General features: G+C 43.4%; 2 protein-coding genes across 5 annotated transcripts in view; one reads left to right on the forward strand and one right to left on the reverse strand.

Moving 5' to 3' along the window:
* LOC117430541 (serine/threonine-protein kinase TAO1) overlaps positions 1–15,360 on the forward strand; it is a 32,493-nt gene extending 17,133 nt beyond the window's left edge. For all 4 annotated transcript variants that reach the window (XM_058997944.1, XM_058997947.1, XM_058997946.1 and 1 more), the window contains 14 exons: positions 207–320; positions 1,165–1,256; positions 1,850–1,943; positions 2,257–2,338; positions 2,714–2,881; positions 3,397–3,600; positions 3,848–3,985; positions 4,324–4,560; positions 4,877–5,005; positions 5,355–5,558; positions 6,189–6,428; positions 6,751–6,963; positions 7,439–7,621; positions 8,009–15,360. In XM_058997944.1, coding sequence (XP_058853927.1) covers positions 207–320; positions 1,165–1,256; positions 1,850–1,943; positions 2,257–2,338; positions 2,714–2,881; positions 3,397–3,600; positions 3,848–3,985; positions 4,324–4,560; positions 4,877–5,005; positions 5,355–5,558; positions 6,189–6,428; positions 6,751–6,963; positions 7,439–7,621; positions 8,009–8,524 — 2,614 coding nt within the window. In that variant the 3' untranslated portion in view covers positions 8,525–15,360. The remainder of the gene's footprint in view (positions 1–206; positions 321–1,164; positions 1,257–1,849; positions 1,944–2,256; positions 2,339–2,713; positions 2,882–3,396; positions 3,601–3,847; positions 3,986–4,323; positions 4,561–4,876; positions 5,006–5,354; positions 5,559–6,188; positions 6,429–6,750; positions 6,964–7,438; positions 7,622–8,008) is intronic.
* Positions 15,361–15,943: 583 nt separating this feature from the next.
* Positions 15,944–18,553, reverse strand: LOC117430697 (protein ABHD15-like). Its single transcript, XM_034051060.3, has 2 exons — positions 17,112–18,553; positions 15,944–16,847 (listed from the first exon to the last, which is right to left on the reverse strand). The coding sequence occupies exons 1-2, from the start codon at positions 17,957–17,959 to the stop codon at positions 16,298–16,300; spliced, it is 1,398 nt and encodes a 465-aa protein (XP_033906951.3). The 5' UTR covers positions 17,960–18,553; the 3' UTR covers positions 15,944–16,297.
* Positions 18,554–18,788: the final 235 nt, after the last annotated feature.

Genomic DNA, 18,788 nt, shown 5'->3' on the forward strand with positions numbered 1-18,788 from the left:
GGGTACAAAATTCTAAAACGCAGTGGCTGCAAAGTTGGGTTGGGGATTAGGGAGATTTCACACTATATAAATAGTTATTAATATTACACCTCCGAGTTCTCTCAAAACTATACTTTAAATTGACCAGTTTCACCTTTCGTAGCTCGTGGTTGTGTCACTTTATTAAAGCTGTGGTGGGCACGGACACTCTCCTCTGTCTTCCTTAGAGATATCAAGGCCGGGAACATCCTGCTGACGGAGCCTGGTCAGGTGAAGCTTGCTGACTTCGGCTCCGCCTCCATCGCCTCTCCTGCCAATTCCTTCGTGGGGACTCCATATTGGTAAGAGCAAGAGGAGGAGGAGCGTGTCCATAGGGCACAGCAGAAAGAGACACATTCAATTGAAGCCATACTTCTAGCGTTTTTTGGAAACAGCAAAGACTGTGATTTGAAGTTTGTGCTTGCAGCTAATGTTATCAGGTCCTTGCGCGCACGGATGGATTGAGTTGATCTGATCAGCAGAACGATTAGAATCAGTTCCTCAGCAATTGAAAACATTACATTAGACCAGCTTGTCTATCACACCTGTTTACTGTGAAGAAATGGCAAGGAATGAAAAAAAAAAGAAATAAATAAAATGCGATGTCAACTTTATGTACTATTTATTTCGGGAATAAACAAAACAACGTTTAACTTGAACTGTTATTTAGCATCCTTTGTTTTGTAGCAAATTCACTGGGGTAAAGTAAGTCCAACACAACTTGTTCTTTACTCCTGGGATATTTTTCTGCTTTAACGTGTTACATATTGTGTAACGTCTTGATGTAAAGTAAAGGCACACACACACGGACCACATCCCCTGCCCCTGCTGCTGTGCTGTCTCCTGCCTGCATTCTGAGCAATATAATGGCTTTTATTAGTTTTTGAAAACGAACAAATATTTAAGTAAGCGGATATCCGAACATGAAAATCCAGTGTTCGTCCCAGCACTAGATGGAACTGGTATTTAAATCTACTGTGGATTAACCAGGTATTATGTTCTTGCACACCTGCTCCCCCAATAGTTTTAATACATCTTGTGAGCTGTGCAGCACTCTAGATTTTCAGTGGGGTGGATTAATTCGCGCCCTGTTTCTGTTGTAAACGTAGTGATTGTGTCTGTGTGTCCGATTCCCTCCTCTGACAGGATGGCCCCAGAGGTGATTCTTGCCATGGATGAAGGGCAGTATGATGGGAAGGTGGATGTCTGGTCTCTTGGAATTACATGCATTGAATTAGGTGAGGTCTCTGTCTCCTGTAGGGGCTGCAAACGGCAGGTGTGTTTATTAGAGAGGGACGCCACAATCTCTGAGGTAGCTCTTTCTCTTGTTCTCTCCTTTTCTCTCTCTCTATCACTCTGTTGTCTTTCCCACGTGAGGGGGTGCCTGGGTGCATGAGATGTGTTTCTGTCCTCTGACTTGCAAGTGTCCCGGCACGGCATGGGCATTCTTTATAATAATGATCTCCACAAGCTGTGGACGTAGGTTGTGGTGAGATCTACTTTGTGTTTTTTAATATTAGGAATATTTCTTAATCTGGAATCTGAGGTTAGTTGACTTGTCAGACCAGTTGCTGTTTTTATTTGATACTTTATTTTTGTGTTGTCTGCATTGAAATTATGCACAATGCTTACGTTTTTATAGACTGAGGAGGCTGACCTCCCCTCTCCTAGAATAAGGGAACTGAGGTTCCTTTTTTCAACACCGGACAGGAAGCTGAGGCAGAGATCTGAAGAGGGTCTGTTTTGTGATTGCTGACCAGTCCTGTTGAGCACTAGGTCAGTGCTGTGTGTCTTCATGGTTTTAACTCTTCTCTTTCTGTTCTGGTTTCAGCGGAGAGGAAGCCCCCCTTGTTTAATATGAATGCAATGAGTGCCTTATATCACATAGCTCAGAATGAGTCTCCAACACTGCAGTCCAATGAATGGTTGGTATAAAGGGTTTTATTTTGTTAGGTGCGTGTATCTTGTTTAGCAGCATGAACAGAAAACTATGTAATATATATGAAATGTGTTTTTTTAAATCCTGGTGATAAATAACTATAGTAGAATAGTTTTTTGTATCTAATTAATGATGCTGGGACACTGTAGATTTACAAGTCTGTTAAATGTGGTCAGTGAGATTTCTCATAATAGGCTAATGCTAGGATCAATGGTTAACACTAGGGCCTATCATATATTGACCTGCAGTCATGATTTTATTTTGTGTGTATTCTGTCCACCCCCCCCCCACCCCCCCAGGTCAGAATATTTTCGAAACTTTGTCGACTCCTGCCTTCAGAAAATTCCCCAGGACAGACCCAACTCTGAGGAGCTCCTGAAGGTGAGTGTAGCCTGAACGGAAGCAGATACAGATATTACTCACTCCTCTACTAGGAGGCAGTTAGAGCAGTTGCCTGTAGGCAGTGTCACAAAAAGCTGCTTTTGTCCTGCTTGGTTTTAATTACCATGTTATATCCAAAACAAAACTGGAATTGGAGAATGCCATTAGTGTTCTTAGTTTTGTTTAGTTTATCTGATTTGACTGTGCCAGTTTCTGTTGCCTGTGTTTTTCTGTTTGTTAGGCACTGCTGATTCAAGTCTGGTCTCTCTCTCATGTGGCCTCCTCCTAGTCCAATTGGACAGCACCAGGGTCAGTAGTCAGTATCTCTGTCTGTCTGTCCGCCTGAGCTCACTGTCTCCCTCTTGTGGTCCACAGCATGCCTTTGTCCAGCGGGAGCGTCCGGAGACGGTGCTGATCGACCTGATCCTGCGCACCAAGGACGCAGTGCGGGAGCTGGACAACCTGCAGTACCGCAAGATGAAGAAGATCCTGTTCCAGGAGGCACACAACGGGCCGGCCGCAGAGGCCCCCGACGAGGAGGAGGTCAGGCTCTGCCACTGCCTCTTTTGTTTTTGTTTTGAATCCACAGCTAGCTGCCCTGCACCCACATAGAGTTCTTTGGTAAAAGTCCATCAGTAACATTCGTAAATAATTTAGATCCTGGGTGGAGGCTAGCTTTGCTCTCGATTTTTATATCGATAGTGCTGGGATGGAAGTAAGATTTCTGTTTGGACAGCAGTTTCACCCTTTTCAGGTTTTAATACAAGCTTGGTTTAGCCACAGTGTATAGGTAACAAAATCAGGTGTGTTTTATTAAACTCCTAGTAAAACCAGGACTGGTTCAAACTGTTGTGCAATGAGAGTCTTATTTCCATCCCTGCAACCCAGAGTTTTGAAACTGGGGAGTTCTTTTGTAAAAGTGTGATGTAGGGCCTGGGTGGAGGCCATCTTTGCTCTGTGTGACATATCAAACTTCAAAGTATACTATGAAAAATGTCTGTTAAATAGTTAAATCCAAGTGGATTGATTGATTGATTGATTCATTGATTGATTCGTAGGAGCCTGAGCACAGTGTGGGGCGGACAGGCACAGTGAACAGCGTGGGCAGCAACCAGTCCATCCCCAGCATGTCCATCAGTGCCAGCAGCCAGAGCAGCAGCGTCAACAGCCTGCCCGACGCCTCGGACGACAAGAGCGAGCTGGACATGATGGAGGGAGACCACACTGTGATGTCCAACAGCTCTGTCATACACCTCAGACCGGTCAGTGACACAGGAGAGGGGCGTGGGACTGCTCACTCTGCCTTCCTTATTTTACAGTCCATGTCACAGAACAGTATGTAACTTTTAAGGGTGGTTTCAAAGACCCTGATTAATGCAAGACTTGGACTACCTAAAGAGAAACCGACCCTTAGGGTGTAAAATGTATCAGCATATTGACACTTACTGAAAACATGTGAAAAAAGAATGTGAGGTCCAACATTTTAAATTCTCTACCTTTTTTTGTCAGGATGAAGAGTGCTACAGGGATGATCCAGACCCCCAAGGCAGGCCGTCTGAACCACAGTCTCCCCCGCCTCAGACCCCACGGCACAAATCACACTACCGCAACAGAGAGCACTTTGCAACCATCCGCACAGCCTCATTGGTGAGCACTGGGGTCTCTGGCACTGAAAAATTGTTTTAAAAAATGTAATAAAACATGTCCATTAAAACATAGCAAAACCAAGACACAGGGTAAATGTACATTTTATATGCTATTGCTTATGATGCCTGACTTATTGGGACAACTTGCAAATATTATCAAAAATAAATATACTCAGCGTGTTAGTAAGGTACTTATTGAAACAGTTTTACAATAATAAAATAATACAATATAAATAAAAAGTAGCCATTAAAATATATTGGCAAAAGTGTTAAATAGTTGTGTGAATATGAAATGAAGTGCACTGTCTCTTCTCTCGCACTCTCTCCCCCACCCTGCAGGTGACTCGTCAGATCCAGGAGCACGAACAGGACTCTGAGCTGAGGGAGCAAATGTCCGGGTACAAGCGCATGCGCCGGCAGCACCAGAAGCACCTGATGGCCTTGGAGAACAAGCTGAAGGCAGAGATGGACGAGCACCGGCTGAGGCTGGACAAGGAGCTGGAGACGCAGCGCAACAACTTCGCTGCTGAGATGGAGAAGCTCGTCAAGAAGCACCAGGCTGCCATGGAGAAAGATGTACTGTACTGCGTTCCAAGCACTGCACTCGCAGGCTCAGGGTCAGGGTCAGGCTCAGGCTCGCACACACACAGCCAAGACAGGGAGAGCCATGTTTTACTGCATAAGATGAAAGGGTTAAATCATACTGGAGCTTTCAAAAGAAGGCTGCACTAGTCTAACTGCCCAGTTATTTTAGATGTCATATTTGACAACAAAGCATAACATTTGTTAACTTACACACTATGTACATATTAAATTTCCCTGGCCAAATCCACTTTCCCCAAACCCAGTTTCATCATCCAATGTGTTTTTTTTTTTTTCTTTTTGTCTGCAGGCGAAGACGTTTGCAAACGATGAGAAGAAATTCCAGCAGCACATCCAGGCCCAACAGAAGAAAGAACTCAACAGCTTCCTGGAATCCCAGAAACGAGAGTACAAACTGCGCAAAGAGCAGCTGAAAGAGGTAAAACAACACGCGAGAAAGAAATAAAGACTGACACTGAAGAACTACGTCATGCACTCAGGAACAGAAACAAATCTATACACACCTTAATGAATCGCACACAAACCGGGCCACATTACCAAAGCATTTACCACAGTGCTAATTAAACAGATGTTTTTTGCTTCTAAGATGAAAAACAAATGATGCATTGTTGGGAGTATAATTAAGAACTCTTAAGAAATTAACATCAGCAGTTTTTTTTTTTAATTTTAAATTTTTTATTTATTTATTTTTTTTTTTATTTTGGCACGGTGGTAATTGCTTTGTGAATGCGACCCCCTGTCTGATTTTTTTTTTTTGTGCGTCTCAGGAGCTGAACGAGAACCAGAGCACCCCTAAGAAAGAGAAGCAGGAGTGGCTTTCCAAGCAGAAGGAGAACTTCCAGCACTTCCAGGCTGAGGAGGAGGCCAACCTGCTGCGGCGGCAGAGACAGTACCTGGAGCTGGAGTGCCGGCGCTTCAAGAGGCGCATCCTCATCGCACGACACAACGTGGAGCAGGACCTCGTCAGGGAGGTAGGCAGCGCTCCCGACTCCAGGGATGGGAATAAGACTCCCATTGCACAGCAGTTTGAGCCACTCTCTGTTTCACTATGAGTTTACCAAGACAAATACACCTGAGCTTGTTACCTATGAGCTTGTGGCTAATAAAGCTCGTATTAAAACCTGGAATGGGTGAAACTGCTATACAATAAGTGTTGTATTTCCACTGGACTAGTTTGAGTGAGTAAGATATTAAGAATACTAGTCATAGGCTTTTTTTTTTTAAATGCATACATTGAAATTGTTCTATTTCCTGTTTTTTTTTTTTTTGTTTTCTCCTGCCCTGAAGTTCACATTTTCTATTTTCAATAGAGATGTTGAGAATTAGTTTACCCCAATTTCTCTTAATGTCATCTTGCTATGACTGCATTATAGTGGGGATGGAAATATATAACTGAGGTGTTAAGCTTTTTGATTTTGGCTATATATCGGTCATGGTCGTTCCTTACCTCAAGTTGTTGTGGGGCTTTTGGTGCCCTACTTTTTGCACAAGGAGTTGTGGCTTCGTTTTGGCTGAACAAATGAAGCCTTCAGGACTGGTGTCATGAAGTTGAGGACAGTCTGCCTCAACCCTCTTTCCCTGTGTCTCTCTCCCTTTCTCAGGAGCTGAACAAGCGTCAGACGCAGAAGGACCTTGAGCACGCCATGCTGTTGCGGCACCACGAGTCCATGCAGGAGCTGGAGTTCCGGCACCTCAACACCATCCAGAAGATGCGCTGCGAGCTGATCCGCCTGCAGCACCAGACCGAGCTCACCAACCAGCTGGAGTACAACAAGCGACGCGAGAGGGAGCTGCGCAGGAAGCACGTCATGGAGGTGCGGCAGCAGCCCAAGAGCCTCAAGGTGAGACCGCCGGCACGCTGCAGAACTACTGCACTCTGTCCCCTTCGCAGAAAATACAGGGAGTTTGCTCTGATCCCTCTTAATGTGGTAGGTGTGTGTGGTTTTGGTGGGGGGGGGAGTGGTGGTTCTATCCAACTAGAGCACTAAACAGAGCCAAACTTATGTTCCCCCAAAGTTTGTGTGTGTGGTCTGCCTGGACACACACAGGAGCTGGAGTTGGTAAAATGTGTGCTAGCGGTGCTTGCACAGTGTTGGTAGAACTGTGCTCTGTATTTATCTGATCTGCCTGCCTCAGCTGATGGTTCCTCTGTTGTGTTTGCAGTCAAAGGAGCTGCAGATTAAGAAGCAGTTCCAGGACACCTGCAAGATCCAGACCCGGCAGTACAAGGCCCTGCGGAACCACCTGTTGGAGACAACTCCCAAGAGTGACCACAAGGCAGTGCTCAAGAGGCTGAAGGAGGAGCAGACGCGCAAACTGGCTATACTGGCGGAGCAGTACGACCACAGCATAAACGAGATGCTCTCCACGCAGGCGGTGAGTCAGCCGGGATCGTGTGTTCATTTAAACACACACACACCCTCTCACCTCTGTAGATACAGACTTCATATTTGCAGGGTTAAAAACATGTCACGGGTGAGTGATACAGCATTAAACACAGAATGCAAAGCCTGTTGACTGACTGACCTTCAAAGGGTTTTCTACAGCAGCAGCTCAAAGTTTGTATTACCAGGGATGGAGATAAGACTCCTCTTGCACAGCATTTTCTCCTGTTCTAGGTTTTACTGCAAGCTTGATGAGCCTCAGTGTATAGGTAACAACTCAAGTGTGTCTTCTTGAAAACCAGGAATGGATCAAACTGCTATGCAGTAGGGGGTATTCCCATCCTCAGACTACAGCCATATTTAATGATTATTTTATATCTAGAAATATTAAGTTGCAAGTCTGGATGAATGTGATGTTTCTAGTGTGGTGTTTAGTTTTGAATGTCTGTTCCCTGGTCTGGTTGCAGCTGCGTCTGGACGAGGCTCAGGAGGCGGAATGTCAGGTGCTGAAGATGCAGTTGCAGCAGGAGCTGGAGCTGCTCAACGCCTACCAGAGCAAGATCAAGATGCAGACGGACGCCCAGCACGATAGGGAGCGCAAGGAGCTGGAGCAGAGAGTGTCCCTGCGCCGAGCGCTGCTCGAGCAGAAGGTAGCAACTCGACACGCCAGTGTTTCCTCTCAATAGAATTCTATTCTGACATAATCATGACATCATCCACAGAATTGTTTTCATTCTTGTACACTGCAGTTCTACCTCCTTTCAAATATATGTAATTTTTGTTTTACAAGAATTTGCCAACTTCTGCCTTTTTTTCTGTAGCATACATATCATTTATGTTATGTCTCTAGAACAAGGACATGAACTGTTTTTTTTTTTTTTTTTAAAACATGCAATCAAAAACATTGCCAGTAAATCTGTGACTGGGTGACAACGCAAAAAGACTTTGACAAAAACCAGAAAGCGAAGGAAGTGACGCTCCATTTTGTTACCAGGTTTCTCTAAGTACAGCTTCTCCCTGTAACCCCCTTTCCCCAGATCGAGGAGGAGATGATGTCCCTCCAGAGCGAGCGCTCGGAGCGGATCCGCAGCCTGCTGGAGCGCCAGGCGCGGGAGATTGAAGCCTTCGACTCGGAGAGCATGCGTCTGGGCTTCAGCAACATGGTGCTGTCCAACCTGTCCCCCGAGGCCTTCAGCCACAGCTTCCCGGGGGCCACGAGCAGCTGGTCCCACCACCACCCCCACCACCCGGCCAGCTCCCAGGGGCCCCCCCACCACCACCACCATCACCACCACCATCACCCCATGCAGGGGCCGGGGGGGCCCACGCAGGCCTGGGGACACTCCGTGCAGGGAGGAGGCCCCCAGCCCTGGGGACACCCCTCTTCAGGGCCCTTAGGTGCCGTGCCGAGGGGCGGGGGGGGCATGGGTGTGCGGAACAGCCCTCAGGCGTTGCGGCGAACTGCCTCTGGGGGCCGCACTGAGCAGGGCATGAGCAGGAGCACAAGCATCACCTCACAAATATCCAACGGTTCGCACCTGTCCTACACGTAAATTATACGTAGAAGTGCAAAATGTGTGTGTGTAATTATATATTATACACACACACACAAATACAGGGTGATTAGAAAGTAAGTTTACCACATCAATGATATGGTGCGTTGATGTGTTAAACTTACTTTCTAATCACCCTGTGTGTGTATATAGTATGTATATATATATATATATATATATATATATATATATATATATATATATGTATATATATACACACACACACACACACACGTATACACCAGCCGTGGTAGTAAGGGGCATGGGGGCAGCGTATGAGGGGTCGGGGTTATGATGGTGAAGTGGAAGAGGCTTGTGTCTCATTCCCTCGCTTATGAAGCCACAGGTGATTGCGTAGCCAGCTTTGTCTGAGTTCACAGGTAGGTTAGGGCAGTGCCACTCCTGTTTTTATTATTAAAACCGTATGGAATCACTGGGGCCTCTATCCAATGCTGCTGTGAAAATATAATTTTACTAAGAGTGGTGGTAGTTCTATTAGTTTCATTGCTGTTTATTAAATGGGTATGCTGCAACATTAGTGCTAAACAGCCAAGTGACTTCCGTAATAAACCTTTCTTGTATTGCACAGTATGGCAATAACAGGACTTCATAAAATACCTAAATGGTGCTTGACCAAAAAAAACAAGCATGATACCCATTACTGTTAGTGGAGTGATTATTTATAATCACTCCACTAACAAAATCTACCAGTCATTCTCAAACCAAGCCTTCCGCTTCCTTAGAGTTGAGTTTTTCTTTCTTTTTTTTTAAATCTGTACAGTGCTCACAGATCACAGAGTGATCATTGTAGCCACACTAGCTTCACCCCTTTAACATTCCAGGCATTGGCTATAAAGACCCATTGATTAACACAAAATGAGCTGCTTCCATTTAATCACAATCTCATATCAGATCTGGGTGTTGACAGCAGTACGCTGGAAAACCAATGCATTTCAAACATGTTGGTACCTGGCTGTAATAAAACACACTGGACTATTGGAAGTACTTGAGGTTGAGGGTTGGGGACCACTGGTATATTTTGTAGCCTTCTTAAATCCTGCAGAAAACTCGGGTTTCGTTGTTTCCCTATCCGAGAGATGATACTGCACTGTGTATCTCTGATAAACACATATTCCAACCAGGTTCCTGGTTACTGGGTAGAATGGAATAATGACTTTTTTTTGTTTTACAGACAAGAACAAACAAAGGTAAATCAAATAGATCTTCTAATTTTCGTTATTTTTTTATTGTGGCTAAATTACCCTTTTTAAAGGTGGTGTGTTTATTCTGATTGGCTTTTAACTGAATATTGTGAATTACCTATTTTAAGGAACTTTTTGTGGTGTGAACTTTTTTTTTAAATGGCATTAACACCATTTGAATTGTGGTAAACCACACATTACAAATGTTATCTTAAAGAGAAAGTCAAATCAAAATTTCCTGTGTATCGCTAAAGTAATGAAAAACAAAAAATAATTTAAACAGTAGTTGCCATATGTTTTTAGAGGAGGGGGTGTGGAAAGGTAACAATGCCAAAGTACTGATGCCTACCACGAACATACAAGCATATAATCAATACTGAAATGTCAGAATGTTCTGTCTCAGTGTATTCTGTTGAGTTAACTGGACTTGGTGCCAAAACGTCAGGCCCTGTTGCGTTCAGCAGAACCTGCCTGCTCAGTCTTGAAAGTTGAGGGAGTAGATTTGTGCATTTCGGTATCAACAGCCCAGTTTTATATATACAAGTTTTTGTTCAATGGAAGGTTTTAAATACGGAGTGGAAGCTGAAAATGCAGGAAGTTGTTTTCTGTAAGGAGGGTGCGAGTGTTTCACAGGCGTTCAAATCCACTCCTTAAGCTGCTCCACTCCAGGATTTTATTCCAGCAATGTCCCGATTTTTTTTTTCCCTGATTGTTGAGACTGAGACCTGTTATTTCAATATATAATATAAATGTATTTAAAATAAATGCATTTTTTTTTTTTTTTTTTAAAGCAAGCAAGCACGAAATACATTCAGACTGCATTGTGTTTATTAGGAGAAGTTGGAACAGAACCCTGGACAGCTCGTTAAAGGCCCTGGAGGAATGGAGTTGAGTGTCTGTGGTGTTTTAAGGATTGCATTAGTACGTTGGGAGAGGGTGTCATGAGTTGGACACTAAGCCAGTTTCAGTAGTAGGTTGTAAGAATGTGAATAGAAAAGGCAACGCTGGGATGCAACAACTGTTGTGGCAGTTAATGCTAATCTGGAGAACGACTTCAGTATGGCCGTTTCAAACTTCCAATCGTCAGGCATGTTCATAAAATGGCTATTTTGGCTGCACAGAGCATTTAATCGCATTTAATATAATTGCACTTTCTTTAACCAGCACACATCAATGATTTAATGAACTGCACGTTTTACTCTGAAACAACAGTCAATAAAATAAGAAGTGCTATACATTTAAAAATGATACACCAAAATACCACAATACTGTTGGTTTAGGCAATGCTAAAGTTCGGTGCCTATTAAAATATATATATATATATATATATACACACACAGTATTAGCTTAAATGTGTATCAGAGCCCGTCTACACTATTTACAAAGACAGATGCCAAGTTTGCGGTAGATTTGTTGCCATGTCACATCTGCCAAGACAGTGTACAGGAGTTCCCTTGCTGGCACTGCCAGTCTGAGTGATGCCACTAGGTGTAGCCCCAATTCCACTGCCCAGCCACCTCGTGCCAAATTTAAATGCACATCCTTCTAGGCGTCTCTTTTTTTGCTTCTGCATGTTATGTGTGAGAAAACCGTACCACCTAAGTGATTAGCACTAAAACACTCTGTTCTTAGCCGAGTTGTCTCCAGCACTTACTGTGTCATTACACTGTACTTGTAATAACAAGCATGGGGCGAAACACATGTCTGTTCTCAGCTCTTGTATCTTTAGAAACACTAAAACGCGCCCTTCTTGGCTCTTCAGCACTGATTCACAACGTTTAAATAATGATCTCTGATCTAAAGCACTATTTTAAGCTCTGCACTTTAGTAAGCTCTAAATAAAACTCCATTCTTGGCTGCCAGCATTGCTTCTGTCGTACATTTTTATTAGCAATAAAACGCTACTGCTGGTTTGCTCTGCTTTTGAATGAACAGCACAAATGAAGAATTGCCATTAATACACTTGCAAGCTTGCAGTGCACCCGTGTGTGTTTAGAAGAACTGGTTTAATGATGTAGATTCAGATATTCCGATAGATAGATAGCAAGATCAATGCATGAGACAGACAGGTATCTTATCTATCTATCTGTCTGTCTGTAGATAGATAGATAGATAGATAGATGGCTTCGGATAACCAGGATTCGCGTTTACACGCATGATTACAGGAAAGGACAGTATTGTTTGCCAAAGAGTTGCCAAGCCATGTCGGTTCTGCAAAATAGCAGCAAGTTGCAGGGGCACGTTCCTCTACAAATCTTTGCTCCAACTTATATTTGTACAATTATATTAATTATTGAGTGTTAAAGCCAAACATGTGATTATATATATATATATATATATATATATATATATATATATATATATATATATATATCTATATCTATATATATCTATATCTATATATATATATATATATCTATCTATATGAATGAATGAATGAATGATATGTGAATATCTGGCCATACCCTTCATGAGGGTAGCACATCTCATTTCAAGAAGTTAAAGTTTGGAAATAATGACTGTAGGCAGTACTGAGCACTAATGCTTAAACTTGTGATGTTTGTTTTGCATTTAATGCAGAGCAAACCCTAAAAAGACCCTAAGTGCAGGATAGCTAGACGTTACTATTTTCTCAGTCAAGCTGAGTTCTGTCTAAACTGCGCAAAGGAAAGTTTCCTGTCCACAAATGGCCATATAGGAGTAGATCAAGACATGTATAAAATGAGTATTGGTTGAAGTGGTGGTCGGGAGATTCTTGATGGTGTGTACCAGCACTATGATCGATACAATACTGACAGCACATATATATACACAAGCACATCTCCACCTCTTGCACAGTCATTCTGAGTATATGTTCTTGCACTCGTGCAGTTGTTTTCCTAACTAAATTCAACTATTGTAATATGATTTTTAGCTAAAAACGTGTTTTGTGGTAGGTGGCGTACGAACGCTAGATATGAAAGAGACCATGCTAACCAGGTATGTGCTATCTAACCATAATTACACATTCCCACAAGCATGGTACATTTGCATGGAGTTTTTATATTTTTTCAGAATGGATTCTGAAAGCAGTTAAGGTATGTTACATGAGCAAGACAGACACTATAACCAAAAGTTGACACTACTGTCAAATATGAATGTAAAAAGCCCTATAACAGATTTCAAAAGAAAGTGAAATTGCCATATATATATATATATATATATATATATATATATATATATATATATATGTGTGTGTGTGTGTGTGTGTGTGTGTATGCATGTATATGTATATGGTTCACTCAGAGCCATAATAATACTATACATATAAATGTGACAGTCTGATTCTAGGAATGCAGGTCAGAGAATATAAACAAAAAAAACAGCATTATCTGTCATGTAACAAATTGCTTAATGACTTGACAGTTTATTAAATGACAGATGTAGTTGCAGGCAGTTTAGTGAAAGGACAGTCCGCGCTCATTCCTATGTGACTCTCTTTACTGTGGCTTCTCATCCGGGCTCCACCCCTATTCCTCCCGCCCCCTCAGTCCATGCAGGCCCCCTGGTCCCACGAGGTGCAGGCTGTGTGGGTGTACAGTGCTTTCTGGGTGGGTGTTGCTGTGCCCCTGTGGTGTCCCTGCTGTTTTCAGACAGTGACGGACCCTCCTCGATGAATAGAGGGACAGGAACTAAAACTGTATGACAAAAAAAAAACCTTGTAAATGTGTGGATTTAAAGTTGGGAACACTTTTGGGGTGGGTGTATAGGAAAATGTTTATATTGTACATTTTAGAATTTAAAAAAAAAAAAAACACAAAAAAATAAATACATTGAAATAACTGCTTGTATTGTGAAGAAATTAAACAAGAAAAAAAAAATACTTGGTTTCTTAACATTTAAAAAAAAAAAAAAAAAAAAAAGTATAAAAGGAAAAAAGAAAAAAGAACCTAATTATTGTATATGAACATGTAGTCAGCGCTGGGTTGGGGAGAGACTTGCAGAGTTGTCCAGAGGTCTAACCCAGAGGTGGCTGGCTGCATACCTGCCAGTCATTTGCTTTGCTTCGCAATTCACTTCACTTCTCCACTGTTTTACTTTCTGTTTCTCGTCTGTTCTCTTTCTTTCTCACTGTCTCGGTATGCCTCTGGTTTTATTTGCACACGTATTGTGATGGTTACACCATTTTAAATATAACTTTCACACTGCTGTTATTGCTTTCGTCCTTCCTTCATGGCCCAATTTCACATTCTTTTTCTTTTGCCAATTATTTTGTTGTTGCCTCCGTGCACCAAAAAAAAAAAAAAAAAAAAAAAAAAAAACGCCACCACAAGACAAAGAAAATGTAAAATAAGGCATAAGATTTATTTTTTTGCCAGTAAACAAAAGAAGAATGTTTTAACTGCCTATTTCTTGGCGTTGCTCTAGTTTTTTATTATTATTTTAATTTCCAGTTGAGAGGAAAAAAATTGAAACATCTTTCCCCTCACCAGAGAGTGTGGCGGGGGAGTCAGAGTGTGGCACAAAGGTTAAAGTTCAAAGAAGGGGGCCCTGCCAATCGGAATTAAGGGCTTGCCAAAACCACCCGGCTCTGTTTTTGATTTTAAAATACAGTTCAGATTCCTCAGCTTAATGACTGATTTACTTCATGCCTCTTGAGGCAGCCGTTTGTTTTCCATTCAAATGACCAGTTTGATATACTGTTGCTTAAAATGTACAGTCTGCTACTGTATATTGAGAAGGTATCCTTCTCCTTTTCCGTTTAAAATCTCATAGATGTAATTGTGTTCTCCCATTATATCCTTCCCCAGTGTGTAATACGCATTTAAAAAATCTTTAGTTCCTGGTGTACCTGTGTACTGACCTGGCCTGCCACAAAGGATATGATGATTTTTCTTTTTTTTAACCAGGCTTGTGTGACCATTCTCACTGAAGCAGTTTTATGATTCTGAGGCTGGCAGAGAGATGCAGGGAATAATTTATAAATAAATATATTTTCAGGTTTCGGAGCCTAATTTGAGTCTAATGTCTTGTATGGGGTAAACAAACCAGTATTGCATGTACATATTAAATTATTTTAATAAATATATAAAGTTTTATTTATGATTTTATTCTTTTCTGCTGCTGTCACAGTGGCAAAGACAGAATTTACTTAAACCCACTTTCCAGTAAGACTGGCCAAACCCATTTAAACCTAGTCCTTGAGTGTTTCAGATTTCTAGAATATCCCATCATTCCCAGTTAGATCTGCTGCCTGGTTCCCGTTACACATTGTGCCATACTGGTCCAGATTCAGGTTTTAAAAAATATACCACGAGTTTGTTTGCTATGACCAACTTGGAATGCCACATCAATTGCCATCCCTAAAGCTGAGGCCCCCTGTGCCAGCTGTGTGCCTCCCTCTGACTCCACACCCCACTTCTGCACCAGTGTGGGGGTTCTGCACAGCGTATTTGTCAGTATTCTGCGATTCTCCTGGCTCAACATGCATTACAATTCATATATAACCTGTATTAATTGTATAGATTGTGAAGTGTCAGAAAGAAAAACAACTTCTTTAGGGTCATGTAATATTTTGTTTGTAATTATCCTTTGTATCATTTACGAGGGGATACTGGACAAAAAATCAACTGTAATAAAGTAATTTTAGTACAAGCTGTGGACTGTGCCTTCATTTAGGGTATGTGTTTAAAATCAGGAAAGAGAGGCTAAGCCTTTTTTTTTTGTTGTTGCTTCTGTGTAAACTGGAGGTTTGTTTAAGCATGTGTTACTCCATGGTGCAAAGTTCATGTTTGTGCACTTCAAAGCATTTTGAAGTGAAAAATACGATGCCAGCAGATAGTAGTAGTCTCTACAAACGTTTTACATTTTATTTAAAAAAAAAAAAAAAAAACTGATAAGGTTTGTCAGGTCTAAGTAACTTCACAGAAATAATTTCCTAGAATGTGTAATTTTAAATAATCTCATTGTCTTGAACTGAAAAATAAATAAGGGTCAGATCAGTTTACGGGTGTGCAGATTTGAGTGGTGATAGTTAATCAATTTTTTTATTTTTTATTTTATATACTAGTTGAGCAAACCCTGGTACAAGTTCATTCCACTCACGAGTGACCAGAGGTTTGTTTGTTCAGGACAGCAGCACTAGTAGAGTTACACGATATTACACAGAAAGAAATCTAACTCCGAGACCCTTAACCCCTTTGAGCTGATGTGGGGTGGGGGGGGGGGGGGGGGGGAGGGGGGGAACAAAACATTCTTGCAGAGCAGTAAAATGCACCAGATAGAGGCACCAAATGATGGGTAACAGGAATCTAGAAACTCCAGCACATAGCCAAAAAGGGCACCGGTAAGTAACAGTACATGCTTTAAGATGCATGCTTTAGATTTGGTTGAGTGAGGTTTTTTTGGGGGTTTTTTTCCCCACAGCAGCCAGCAGTAGTGCATAGTGGCCAGGTGATTTCCAGAACCACCCTTCGAATATTTTTTGTTTTAACTGAAATCGTCCAGTTGTAAATGGGTGTATGGTCATCAAAGAGAAGCTGGTAGATTATTACAGTAGCATTAATCGTTGCTGGGCAGCCACGTCCCTGGGTCAGCGTGTGTAAGATCTGTGCCAGTTGAAGATGTCATCTGTGGCTGGTGGATCTCTCTGCAGGGTGCCTCTTCGCCTTCGTGGCAACAGCGTGCTGGTTCTCCTGCGAGGTGGTGGGCCTCTGCCCTGGCTCCGCCTCTCCTCGGCCCGGAAGAATTCCGCCACCACCCGGAAGTACTCCATCAGTACCGCTTGGCTCCAGAAGTGGGTACCGCTGTCCCCGTGGCCGGACTCTTTCTGAAACCCGCAGTGCCCTCCCCAGTGTGTCAGTGCCAGCAGGAAGAAGGGGCTGGTCTCGAACAGCTCCAGAGGCAGCGTGGTTCTGGGGTCTCCTCGGATTGGGTCATCCCAGCTGCACAGGCACAGAACCGGCACCGCCACCTCATCTGCGTCCCGAAGGGGCTCGTTCCGCTCCCAGTAAGACTCCCAGTTCAGCGAGGACTGCTTTCCAGTGCCGCCAGTACAGAACTGGAGCTCCTCGAACTGCTGCAGGGAGGTGCAGCTGAACAGCCGGTGTGTGTCCATCACCTCACTGAGAGCCGTGGAGTATCTGTGGAAACAGGCATGAAGATCCACACAAAAGCATGACAGAGTTTTTTTAAATATGGTTCAGAAACTCTTATGTGAAGACACGTATTTATTCACAATATATATTTGTGTGTGTATATATCTCTTTTATAATGCATATATGTTCTGGCTTTGTGAAAAATGTTTGAAATGCTTTCTTTTTCCCCCATTTAACACCTGACCAGAAAAAAACAGACATTTTAAAAAAAGTAAAAAGAACAAATCAGAACCATGTAACGTCCTTTACCTGCACAGGTTGAGTTTCTGGTAGAGCAGCAGAGCCCACCTGTACAGCCAGGGCAGGGGAGACTCAAACCACTGCTGCCCTCTGAACACAGGTGAGATGCAGGCGGCACAGGTGAGGTAGGAGGAGGAGCCGCACTCGCCCAGGTAGGACAGGAGCAGCCCTGAGCCCGAGCCCTCACTCACAGCCAGCAGCGCCGCGGAGGGGTGACGGAACCGGATGTAGGAGACAGCTTCCATCAGGTCAGAGGGGTCCCCAAACTGCTGCACACTCGGGGTGACCAGGGGGCAGCCCCCCTGCCCTCGTCTGTGGAAGACCACCGGGTAGAACCCCTGCTCCAGAGCCAGCCTGCACAGCCCGAGCACATGCGGGGTCAGCCTGCCCCACGAGTTGGGGATTATGATCAGCACAGGTGGAGAGGAGGATGAGGAAGGTCCTGTGGCTTTCCAGTTCCGTATCGTGACCCCCACGGCCCAATCCAGGGCCACTATCCCCCCGTCCCGCAGCTGTAGGTGGTCCCGGGCGAAATCTATTTCATTGTCTGCTAAAGGCCAAACCAGGCTGCACAGGGTCTGTAAATGGGGGTCCAGCCAGGGCCAATCTGGGGTACAGGGCCTGCCCAAAGAGCCGCAGTGTTGTAGTAGGTAGTGAGCCAGGGTGGAGGGCTTGCAGATCAGCTGCGGTCTCTCGGACCCACCCTGGGGCAGATACAACCAGAAGCGCAATTGACGCCGGATCCTCCAGGCCAGGTGTCCCAGAGTTGCTGTGGTCCTGTCCCGGAAACAGCTCAGTAGGAGAATCGCAATGAACAGAAGCAGACACAGCAGTAGGAATATCACCGACCCCCACATCACGGCTACAGACAGGAGCTGGTCGATCCTCTTGTAAGAATTTCTCTTGGTCTGGATTTACAGCTCAAGCAGTTAGAATCTTGCTTTTGGTGCAGAAGACCAGGCCCAATATGATTATAATGAAATGACAAACAGCAAGTCCAACTAGTCTGGAGCTTAACAGAAGTGTGTTTGCAATAGATTCCTACCTGATGCTGTAGACCTACAGCATGCTGTCAGATCAAAGGTCAGTTGCTGAATAAGCGAAAATCTGAATGTGTTTTCTAAATTCCCCCTTCCTCTCTTTTCAAGCAGATTAGGGCTGGCATTTGTTCTGCATGTTAATAAACTGCAGTGCCCCACAATACATTTTACACACGCACACATATTATAACAACGTTGACTGTCCGTTTAGTTTACATTCTCTAAAGGTAGTTTTAGCTTTCACCCCCACAGCCTGGTTAACAGTAGGTAAATCCATGCTGATCTCAATCCCTTTGTGATATTTTTACTCATTCATCATACTGTATATCCACTGAGATATAACACCACCCCAAACTCAGCCCTGTAGTACTACAGTGTTTTAATATCCACTGACTGGCAGTAACCCAACTGCACAGATGCCTTTTACCCCAAACTTGAAAGCATCAGCCCTCTCCATTTCTCTGCAGGTTTTAGATACCAGTAATCTCCAAATGTGTATACCACCTTGCTTTTCAAGCTTTCTGACGATTGTCTTCTGCCTTCAAAGGCAGTGGTGACGTATTTAGTTCTGTGTTGTTATTCAGTTGAACCACTGCTCTTAAAATCAGCAATAAGACCTCTGAAATGGTCCGTGTCCCCCATGCAG

The sequence above is a fragment of the Acipenser ruthenus genome, chromosome 24 (genome assembly GCF_902713425.1).
Source record: "Acipenser ruthenus chromosome 24, fAciRut3.2 maternal haplotype, whole genome shotgun sequence".
Classification (NCBI taxonomy): domain Eukaryota; kingdom Metazoa; phylum Chordata; class Actinopteri; order Acipenseriformes; family Acipenseridae; genus Acipenser; species Acipenser ruthenus.